A 12,155-nucleotide genomic window follows, 5' to 3' on the forward strand; every position below is an offset into this window, starting at 1 on the left:
CCTGCCCGCGGCGGGCGGGCCCCGGACGTGGCGCACCGGGCGGCGATGCGCCAGCCGCGGCTAGGGGAGGGGCCCCGGGGCCTGTAAACGTGGTGCCCGCGGGGCTGGGCCGCCCTTCCCGCCTCCGTCCCCCGCAGCTGAGGCCGGAGGAGCGCGGCAGGTACGGGGCAGCGGCCGCAGGGAGAGGGAGGTGGGAGGCCGGGACTGCCAAGGCTGGGGACATCCTGCAGGGCTGGCCCGGGGCTCGGGCTTGCTGGGAGCCCGGGGGGCGGAGGGGACTTGGGTCACTTTTGGGGGAGCGGGGGGGACCCAGCGCGGCTGGCGGTCCGGAGGGGTCTCTGGGGACCTGCAGATCATGCCTCTGTACCGCACCGGGCAGCGCGCTGAAGCCGTCCTTTTAAAGCAGAGCTTTTCTCTGTTAAACCTTTTCTAACTACTATTCCGATTTCTTTTTATTTTCTCCACTTTAACGTCATAAATGTGCTCTCCAACCCAAAGATGTTTTAAAAGCTTCAAAATACATTTTTTTCTGTTTTGGTGCCTTGTTGGTTGGTTGGTTGGTTGGGGTTTTTGTTGTTGTTGTTGGATTTTTTTGGGTTTTTTGGGTTTTTTGTTTTGTTTTGGAGATGAAAAACTTTTTTCCTCCTTATTTCAATCTCTGAGCATGCTTTCTAACACTGCGGCTCAAACAAGCTACCTGCATGACAGATAAGATTTTAAATAATGCCTTTTACCTTTGTATGTGACTATGTAAGTATCTCCAAATATTTATATTTTGATATGTAACCAAGTGGCAGTGCTGCTAAGTGATGCAAAAAACCAGCACAACGGTTTGGTCTCAATTTGGGCTAAAGCATCTCCACCAAAGATCAAGTCTATTTTCAGCAGTATGGTGGAAGATTTTAGGCTTAAAAACTACACTCTGTACTTCATTTGGTTGGTTAAAATATGAGCTGGAGATTCACATTGCTTTAATCTATTCTGACCTTAATTTTATCAAGAGGAAATGATAGTTTTTCTAGTGGCATGATTTCATGAATCTTCTGAATTTTTCTGTCGTGACTCTTTGTTAACTGATGTTTGTAGTTTTACAGATGATATGAAATCATTGCAACAGAACTATTTCTAAATTAAAGCTTGATTTGCAATTTTATTTTTAAAATTGTAAAATTAACTTTCTCCTTTTAGGTGTGGTGTAGGTAATTCTTTTTTAAGTCTACAGGTAAAACACAAGTTCATCAGTGAAATTGCTGATGAACTTGTGACAGTCATCAGCTACAAAAAATATACTTTTAATTTTTGTAATTTTAGGTACATATTTTGTATAGCTTATTCTACAGCAGACAAAATATTTCTGGAATGGTGAAATTAGCTTAAGCTTGGAAAGTCAGTTCAGTTGGAGAAAATATGAAAGCAGTGCTCTGTAATATAGAAAGCAAATGAAAGTATTATGATACTTAGGAAGCATAGTGAATACCAAAAGAAACATTTTTGGGGGTGATTTGTGTATTTAAAGTTTATTTTTGAATATGTTTAAAAGTAAAAAGTAAAAAAACTAGTCCTTTCTGGGTGTTGTGTTTTTTTTTTTTTCTTTTCTTTTTTCCCTAGCTCTCTCCTTTGCTTCTGCTTTTTAAAACCACAAAATGTCTGAAGTTAAGCCAAGGAAAAAAGGTATTTCTTCATCCAAGACCAGTGAAGGTTCACAGAAGGCTGCTGAGAAGTCCAGTAATTATGGGAAGCTGGCAAGTCCCAGGACCAGCAATAGTCACAGTTCCTTTTGGATGGACTCAAGGACAAGTTTGAGTATTGTTTCCCTTGCTGTTTGCCTGGTGGTCAGCTGGTAGGTAACTCTCTAAAGAGGATTTTAGTATTTTCTTTTGTACTCTGTGGGCTGTATGATTTACATGTTAACAGAGCGCTTGGGCTAAGTGTCTGTACAAACTTGTTAAAGCCAGAAGGATCAAGGAAATAGTAGCAGTATTCACAAGCATGGAAACATTGGCCTGCAATGAGTTACTATAGAAGCTTCATCTGTCACATCATGTTGAAGGTGCCTTCCTCATGAATTCTAAATACCTGCTTTGGAGACTACATCTACCTGGAGGGCAACTTAGTCTGACAGTAAGTGCTCATTTGGCAGGCAATAAATAATTGGACAGAAGAAGTGAAACAGAGTTTTCTGTAAATAATTTGCTCAGCAGCGTAATAAACTGTTCATCAGGTGGATTCTTTAAGTAAAGATCAAATATCTTTGTTAAAGATGTTTTAAAATATATTAGGAGCATCAGTGCCTTAGTTGCCTCAGCATGTGTTATCCCTATGGATGTGTCCTTGTTGTCATACCTCTTTTGGAAGATAACTCCAGTATCAAGACAAGATCAATTTCATTAATGTTTTTTTTTTTTTCTGTCATGTATTGATGTAGCAAATTCTGTGAACACAAATCCCTCCACTAACAATTTGCTGTGAATCAGGTCCTAGAATACTTAATATATGTTGATTAAGAATATATGTTTTCTGTTTATTTACTTGAAATTTGCAGGTTTCTATTTCAGCAATCAAGTCAATTTGCTGATCTGGACAGAAAGTACAATTTTTTACATCAAGAAGCTGAAAAAATCCTGGATGTGGGAAATAAAGTTAACTTTATTTCTGAAAAGGTAATCATTAACATCTTAATTGGATAATCTTTGGTGAACATTTGTCATTGTTTACTTCATTGTTATTTTGTTAATTTAACTGACTGTTTTTAAGTAAGTTTTCATAGTATGTTTTACTTGCCTGTGAATAGGCCTTTAGATACTATTTAATGTGACAAAGCATGTCAATCCATGCCATTGTTCCAGTATGTGAATACAGTGGTTGTATTATTTTTTAGAAACTAAACCATTTTTAAGAACTTTACATATAGGCACGTTTCATTCTACCAGTTCTCTTTCATGTGTGATTTGAAGAAAATTTACCGGCATTTTGATCTAGCAGACCTGTTCTAATAGTATGAAGACATAATAAAGTGATAGATAAGGAAACACATTAGTAATGAAAAAAATACTACCATGTGTGACATTGTCAAATAGAAAAGCTGTGCTGGCTGCTGAATTATCCCTGATACCGTATAGGTAATGATGGTAGCACAGCATGGCTCATGCCAGTGATTTTGTCTCAGCACTTATCTCAGAATAATGTCATTTATGCATGATGTAATTTGGATGTTTATATACTATGCTTCAGATTGCAAAATGTTGTATGGGATTTACTGTATGTTGGACACAAAAAAAACCCAAAAAAACAAGCATGGAAAATTGCATATATGCTATGGAAGTTCAACAACAGATACACCTTTTTTCTGTGACTTTTTCATGTGAGGTTAATCAACAATATTTTAAAGATGAAACATGAAAACGCACCATGGAGGAGCTTTGTAGCAAGTACAATGGCTTTTAAGGGACTTTATTCTCTCTTAATAAATAGAGATGATTTTTTGTTTTTTACTTTTGTTAAGTAGACACAGAGTTTGTTTTGTGTTGTAAATACAGCTTGAGTCTTCTGAAAGTATCCTGCAAGAAGCTGCCTCATCTATCTCTGTGATGACTGAGTTTGGGCAGGAAATATCTTCTCTTCATAACATCATAAATGATATTCAGAACAATGAACAGACTCTCTCTCTAAAGATGCAGAGCATTAATGAGAAGTTCCAAAATGTTTCAAATTCCTGGAGAAGAAGCCTGGATGAAATGAATAGAAATGCTAGTGGTTTAAAATCTGAAGCAAAGTTCATACATACAGAAGTTACTTCCAAAATCAATGAAGTTGACCAAAGAATTAAATCCCTTTCAGAAAGAGTAAGAGATTTGGAAGACAGTACAGCCAGAAATATCAGAACACTAAAAAGGCAAGAAGATGATGAATTCTCTAGAGTTGAACAACAGTTGAACTTGGATGCAAAGTCAGTTGAAAAGCTAGAAAAAGAACAGAATAGTCTGGTGGCAAAGGACACAGATCTGAATCAGAGACTTGCAAACTATGAACCGAAAATTGAGGAGTGCAAGACCCATTTGCCAACAATTGAAAATGCTATTCACTCTATTCTTAGGTTGTCAAGTAGCTTGCTTGGTATGGAGAAGAAGATAGAGGATTTGAAGACACAGCTGTACGCTGTGGAAAATGACATGTTGAAAACTGTTTCTGATACAGTGGCAATACAGAAGGCTCTTGAAGGCCTACAGTCCAACGGCAGCTTGTTGGAAGTGCAGCATGAAATAACTGTTCTAGAAACAGGGCCTGACTTAACAGTATCTTCAAAAGCAAAAGAAGTAACTTTAGAAAGCTTTAACTTAGAGAATGACCAGAATGGGGATAAGTGAATTTGGACTTAGGTTTTTCATTGATGGAAAAGCACTTTTTTATAAATAATGTGATTTAAATGTATGTCAAGGATAGCTGAGGTATTGTCATTGATCTAAAGAGACATTGGAACAGCCTGAAAGGTTGAGAAAGGGGCTGGAGAGCAAGAGAGTGATACTTTGTTAAAGAAGGAAAGTATTATTTTCTTAAATTAAGGATTATTTTCAGCTTATTTATTAAAAGATATTTTTTATTAAAAATAATTTGGAGCAAAGTATTTAGATTTAAGGGGAAAACAGTTCATATTTTTAGTTTGTATTTCATTTTGACTACTTTTCTTTTGTTGTTACTTTGTGTATTATTTTCCACAGACTTGTAACACAGTGAACAATTAATCACTTATTCCTCAGCAGAGACAGTTCTACTTGCTTTTAATGTATTGTACACTATAATGGGTTTGTGCTGCAGGAAAGCACTGAGTACATTTTTAGCAGCTGAAATTTAGATGCAACACCCTTAGAGAAAACACTAGTAGAGTATCCCCTGCTGAGAGCCTTGTCTTGTTCTGGTATCTATAAGCAGCTGGTATTTACATAGCAGCTGGTTTGCTTTTATTTTTTGGGGGGGTGTTTTGGTGCTTTAGAAACAAATTTTAACCTTTTCTTCTGTAGGATGTTCTTTGTTAGGCATTACATGGTATGTCTCATATTGCTTTGCATTTGAAAGGAAAAAAGCTATTTTAAGTGTCACTGACATTGTTTCCCGAAGTTGTTGAACCAAGAGCTGCAAAAGTAATTAATGAAATCAGTGGAGTTATGTCCTTGGGAGCAGTTTATCCATAGACCTACTTACATGTGTTGTAGTGCTACCTAATAGGCCTGATGTCTGTTCATTGAAATTTGGATATCAGCGAGAACCCAGATTGTCTGCAGAGTTATGGTCTTGATAATTTTGTATTTCTCAGGAAAGGAGATTGCTTAGTAGAAACAGTATGAATCCACAACATTTAGCACTAATTTAAATTATTCTGGGTTTGTACATTGATTTCTAGAGAACACCGAAATCTTCACAAATCAGGTAACACTGCCCATTTAAGAGACTATGAAACCAATGTTTCTCAATATTATAAAACTGTTGGTTTCATGTAATTATTGCTTATGTATAAATTTCTGTTTACAGTCATATTCAAAATAAAAATATATTGTAGTGAATTTCCTCATTCTGGTGCATAATCTTATTCAAAATAAACTGCTCCTCCAGAAAGGGTACCAAGTAAATATTTTAGTGTTCCATGTCCTATTAGGAAAAACTATTATATAAATAAATGTTTTTAAAATACTTTTCACAAGTGTCTTCCACTTCTAGTGTTTCTACTTATCTTTTTGAGTCAGGGTGGTGAGAGTGCCAAGTGTATGACCCCTAATCCAAAGTCTTTCATCAACCTCAACCCTACTGAAAGCTGAATGTATAGGAGATTCAACATGAAATCCTCATCCTTGGAGGGATGAATTCAACATGAATTCCTCATACTAGTTAACAAGCACAACTTTCCACAACCTAAATTTTGGTCTTTTGCTTTTGAGCAAACGGTTCTGAGTTATTGAGGAATCACCAGCACTATTGAAGAGTTAAATATACTTGTTTCTGTGATGCTATTTTTACTATTAGTGTCTAGAAAAGGATTAATATTAATCTAATTCTAGCCTCTTATAATGTGTTTCAGTTTGCCTGTTTGGTGGGTTTTTTTCTCTTAAAGTTCTACCCTGACTTACTGGGGGTTTAACAGAATAGTATGACTCAGGTAATTTCCTTTCTTCCTCTCAAATTTGAAAACTAAGCACCAATCATAAGAAAATAAAAACAAAAGGGTGAACTAGTGAATCAAGACAAAAATCCAGCAGTATTATGAGTTTTCTTTCACTAAAATAGCTTTTATGGAGACTTAAAAATTCCTGCATATGGAAGAAGATGACTTGTGTTTTCAGAGGTCAACTTGGAAAGTCATATAGCACCTTCCTGTAATTTTTTGTTGTAATAGAAGGAGTACTAGCATTTGTTATGTATACTGACAAGAAAAAAGAAATTTGGTTGTGTTGTAACAGAAGTTGATTTCCTAGAGACAGGATTTGCACTCAAATGTCAGAATACTAAGATCTTTCATTAAAGTATAGCTTGATTTTGATGTTGAGTTGTTAAGCTAGAAATATTTTTGTATCCCTCTAGTGTGAAAAGACTTGGAACTTAATGAAACAGCTGGAAGATCTTCAAATAATTTCTCACATTAAATATCTGCAGGAAGATATTTATACAATGAAAACATGGTCTAGCAGCATAATTAAAAAACAAGAAAAACTGGAGAAGAATTTAACAAGCCTTTTTCATGCAGTTTCAAGCGCTGAACAGAACACAGCTTCTGTTGCAAAAAATGTAACATTGACAATTGTGACAGTAAAAACTGACATAAGGCGCATTTCAGGTCTGGTCTCGGAAATGACTGCACTGACAGATTCTTTGCAAACACTAGAAGATAAAGTAGAAAAAGGTGAAAAGGCAACAGTAAGAAATATAGGTGACCTCCTCACCAGTAGCATCGACCGAAGTATGAAAATACAAAGCCTGGCATCCAGTAATGCAAGAAAAATTGAACAAATTAAGACAGCACTGTCTGAGTTAAGGAGTGATTTTAACAAGCATTCCAATAGACTTCTGAATCTTGAAGGTGACAGAGCAAAAGTTCTGAAGACCGTTATATTTGCAAATGATTTAAAACCCAAGATATACAAAGTTAAAAAGGAGTTTGCCATCTGGGAGCCCTTAATAAATGACCTAACACTGAGAATAGGGAGATTAGTGGAGGAGGTGTTACAACGGGAGAAGGAAATTGCTTTGTTGAATGAGAAATTAGCCCATCTAACAAGAGTTCAAACCAAGATCAAGGATGTGAAAGATGAAATAACCAAGATTTCAGACATTAATTGATCACTGAAATGCCACTGCCTAAAGCATAGTGTTTGAGGAGTGTTAACTCCCATCGTGTGTAGTACTGAGAAGGCAGACGATATTTAAAGGCTTCATTTAGAAGCACACCTAAACCTGAAATTTGTCCTATTCCTTTGAACAGGACAGGAATGGGAGAAATAATGTGAACAAAAAACCATCTCTCTTTGCATGTATTTGTCTTTCTGAAGAATGACGTGCTATATTTAATAAATTGCTTGTTTTGTACAATAAAGCAGTCTTAAAACATAAAATTATGTTCTTAGGTTTAGAGTTTGTATTCACGAAGAAAGCAGGACCCAAGAATGACAGCTCTCCAATTTTGCTTTCCTGCTGCAAAGGAAGGTATAGAATTGTGGTTTCCAGCTAAACAAGACGTAGTCAAACAGCAGTAGCACTTTGTCTCCATTCACTCTATTATTTTTGTAAACTAGTTTCTTTTTAAAATAATATTTAACAAGGTAAATGTAGCGAAACAAGAAAGGCTCAGAAATATTGCTGATGCCTTCCAAAACGTTTGTCACACATTTAGATGGAATAATTTGTATAAGGCTTTGTGTGAGGCTTTATAATTGTAAATCAAAATTACTATGCAGCACTGTTCTGTTTTTAAAACACAGAATGCTCTATGGTGACAATGCTCTGTAAGACCTACTAATGCTGCTGATGGCTTTATCCCAGTGTCGCAGTGTCTGCTCAAGAATCCTAACAGTGTTAGTCATTCATTATTTCTTAGTCTGTAAAATACTATAGTGGGCAGCGGAATTAGCAAACAGAAGGTGCTTATATCCCAAAAGGCTACTGCTGCGAACTACTGGGACTATTTAGGTGCTGAGAAACAACAGATTTGAGCCATCTAAAAATGAAGTAGGCAGTAACAAGATAGTGGGAATGGTTTTAGAGGAAGGTGGGGGAGAGAAGTGCATTAAATTGGAATAAAAATTACTATAAATATCAAGTAGAAGTGATACAGCAACTCAGAAAATCCCTGTAAATGAAATTATATCAAGAAGTGTAAGTATATAGTAAGGCCTTTATAACTTTGCAGTTGGCCATACCTGAACATGCAACTTTGAGTGTATGGAAGATACAAGCATTCCTTTCCCTCACCATTTTCATCCTCATTCAGCATTCCATGTCTTTTGGTCTGATTCATGTTGCTGGTCTTCTGTACCTTCTTTGCTTTATTTGCCCACAGTCAACCTCCAATAACTTCGTTTAAAGTTTTCCTCTTTTTGGTATAGGTCCATTCCTATCTCCCCCTTTCTTCTACCCCTTTCAAGTCCACCTGACAGATGGCTAGAATAAACCTATCAAAAGACAAGTTTCCCTAGGAGCATCCACAGATACTCTACCGACCCGTGTCCCTTTGCTCTTCCACACAGTTCTTAAGTGAACTCCTGAAAATAACCAAATGGCATTTGAAGGAGGCAACAAAATTAAAGAACAGCCATGGTAAAGTATGCATACTTTATATCATACCTGAAACAATGTATGTACCCATGCACATACACCTTAGGAGTTTGAGGGTTACATAATAAATATATTGTGGATTAAAGGCATTACAGGCTACAGTAATTTTATTCACATTGCTTTCAGTTTTATGAATGCATGATTTGTGGTCAGTAGCCAGCAAGAATCTGGGGAGGCAGAACTGGAGAACTGGTAGGGCAACATCTACACAAGTGATGTGGAAAATACATTCCAGCTGCACGGTTAATCTGAGCAGCCTTGACACAGCAGAAGTCTCTCTGCATGAAAAGAGTCCACTCTCTCCTTGGAAAGTAACCAGAAAATAAGCCAGGATAAACAACTGTGGATTTCAGCCTCCCAGTTCTAGAACATATCTCCCAGTGAAAAGCTAAATGTACAAAAAGCTAAAGTCCTGTGCATTTCCATTCCAAGGAAAGTTAAACATACAAAAAATGTTACAGGACCATTAATTTCCCTTTCCCTTTGCATGCATACAGACTTCCTACCCTTCCTTCTCAGGAAGTGCAGGTCTAAAGCACTATAACCCTTTCAGAAACTTTTCTGGATGCAAGCTAGACAAAAAAATTGTCACAAAGGTAAAGTTCACCTGGAAAAGTATTTTAGAATAATCTGTACCTGAAGTTGTCACACCACCATACTGACCTCAGCAGTAAGGTGAGTGATCAGAAATTTTTCCTTAATCCACACAGGTATTACAGGTCTCTGCCCTGCAGGCACACATCTCCACTGTACTAAAAAAAATTATATATATATATATATATATATATATATATATATATAAATAAATAATTTGAAGTTTTATAGTAGCTTTGTAACTAGACTGCTTTAAACAGAGAGGCAGAGAGCTCTTACTACAGTGGGAAAGGTGAGCAGAGAGTGAGGTATTTTTTGAAAATTTAAAGCAGACTGATAACCTTGCCTCCTTGTTTTAGTACTGTCAGTGGTAGGGAGACTATCTGTTCAGTGAAACTACAACCCCTTAGTTAATTTCTAGTGTCATGCAGTGATACTCTGCAATTTTATCAAATGATTGAGAGATCCAGGTAATGAAAATTACAGCTATGCTACTTAAAACAGAACATCCCATTGAGCCCAACCTGTAGTGACATTCAGGCCATTTTTGCTTTTAACTTAGCTTTCAGGTACAGAACTGGCCAATAAATATATTTGTCAGCAACTTGAACAAAAAAAAAAACAAAAAAACCAAGAGCCAGCAACAGCATTAAATGACAATAATGAAAAATTACATGAGCAAAGTAATCCCAAAACAATAAAAACTGGTTTTAGACACCAGAATGTCTGCTCAGCCAAGAATTTCCTGCTAGCAGTATCTTTCTCCCCAGCAATGAATTATGAAAATTGTATTCTGTAATAAAGCCATGCAGTTATTAAGCTCATCTACCCAAGGTACTCATATTTGCTATAAAAAAGCAGAATGTTTATTGTTTTCACTGTGAACTACATAACTTCTATGTAGAAATGTAAATGAGTTACAACTATTTGTTACAACTATTTGTATTATTACAGCCCATTTTAAAATGATACGCAACAGACAGTTCCGCGAAAATCGGTGTCAGCATATTTCATCTGTAGTACAACCTGATACAAACACCGTGTGCAAATGCAGTTGTTACTCCAAATATATATATGGTACGCTTTAAACCAGAAAGCTCATCTCAGCTCCAAAACCAGCAAGAAAGTATGTTTTCTCCTTCATAAAATATGCACAAGCATCATATACATAATCCATGTTTTACAGAGCACTTTGGGGTTTAGTGATGGGTCTGGAGTTACCCAAGTTCAAAATGGGGGACTTTCCTTGCAATGGAAGTGTAAATCCATCAAAAGCACCATTGCTCCATCTCAACCTTGGAAAATGTACCAGGCATTATGCACAAAGCAGTTATCAATAACCTTTTAAATGCATTTCAATACATTTTTCCCATTGAAGCTTATTTAAAATGCCAACAGGCAACCCTTTAAACAACACTCTTTCCTATCAATCATCTCAACAATCCTATGGCTGAATGTCAATGAAGCCGGCAGCTGCAAGGCAGTTCTCTCCCCCTCTTGGGTTTTCCACTGAAACACAACACTGCAAGGAGCACTACGCATTATTTTCCCTTTCTCGGTTACAGAAGGGGAACTACTGGCTACTCCTTGTAGTCTTATCTCAGATCTACCTTGGTAAAATTATCTGAGTATCTTTAAAAGATAGTTTCAGGTATACCAGTGAGCAATGAGAAAATAAGAGTTTAAGATTCTCTTATTATTGTACATAATTATAACAACTGTGCAACACTGATTCAATCCTAGAGAAAAATTGTGCGATTCTGCTCCATATATAGAACGAGAGTCTTGAGAAATTTAGCTCAGCACTAGATTGCTTGACAGACTACCTCACTACGTGAACCAAGCTTGTCTCATTCTGCCAGCCTTAAAATTTGACAGTAGTGCTTCACTTTCCCCAGGATTAGAAGGAACTTTCAGCAAAGAAAAATCTACTGAGTTAAAAACATGCCTCTGAAGAAACCCATATCCAGTACATAAAAGTGACAGTTTTGCTTAGCAAGCTGCACCACACACACAACTTCAAAACATGATTTAACATCAAGTCTTGATACAAGATCAAGTCACTGTAAAGGCTTTTCTCCAAGGAAGCTCTTACAAGCATTTAATGCCTCATTAAATAATTTCAGAGCTTCCCATTCATGATGGGGAAATAAGATTTACATACTTTCAGCATTCAGTAATTTTAATTCAACAACAAAGTACTTGTGCAAGTATTTTATTTAGACTTAGGGTATTTGACTTTGCTGCGTAATGCAGGCAGAAAAGAGCTGCTCCAAGAGTGCCTTTATTACTGTCACAGCGACAGGAAAATGGTGTAGTTTTAGTTTCTACTCCACATTCTAAAAGGCAACCATTCAAAATAAGGCCCAGCTTTCTTATTTAGTATAATCATTGAAAACCTTCCAAGCTAAAGGTTTTTCCCAGGGGATGAGAAGCTCAGTGCTACAACAGCAGGCACATCAGACTCCAGCAAGATGCAACAAGTCAATACATTTATGCTATTGCAACGGCACCTGCCTGATTTGTCCTTCTGGCTCTGAAGGAACCAAGTAAAAAGGAAGAAGCAGTATAACGTGAGTGCCAAGCTAAGGTCATTATCAACAGCTCACATGCTGTAAGGCAGCCTATCCACAGTATCACAAAAAAATAACATCAGCTCCAGCTCTGCTTTGTGAACAAAGTAGTACTGGAGAGGGTGTAGTGATTACCGCCTGTGGGTTATTGAACAGGTGAAATGCAGAAGGCAG

General features: G+C 37.0%; 1 protein-coding gene across 2 annotated transcripts; it reads left to right on the plus strand.

Annotated features, from left to right (window-relative positions):
* The first annotated feature begins 42 nt into the window (after positions 1-42).
* On the plus strand, positions 43-7,595 carry IKBIP (IKBKB interacting protein). 2 transcript variants are annotated; one of them, XM_040061238.1, is made up of 4 exons: positions 43-160; positions 1,609-1,840; positions 2,543-2,660; positions 3,537-7,595. In XM_040061238.1, exons 2-4 carry the CDS (start codon positions 1,644-1,646, stop codon positions 4,362-4,364), a joined length of 1,143 nt encoding a protein of 380 aa, XP_039917172.1. In that variant the 5' UTR covers positions 43-160; positions 1,609-1,643; the 3' UTR covers positions 4,365-7,595. The 2 variants fall into 2 exon arrangements, with proteins under 2 accessions (XP_039917172.1, XP_039917173.1); XM_040061239.1 differs by having other exon boundaries at positions 6,568-7,595.
* The last annotated feature ends 4,560 nt before the right edge of the window (positions 7,596-12,155 follow it).

Source organism: Hirundo rustica, chromosome 4 (genome assembly GCF_015227805.2).
Source record: "Hirundo rustica isolate bHirRus1 chromosome 4, bHirRus1.pri.v3, whole genome shotgun sequence".
NCBI classification, from domain to species: domain Eukaryota; kingdom Metazoa; phylum Chordata; class Aves; order Passeriformes; family Hirundinidae; genus Hirundo; species Hirundo rustica.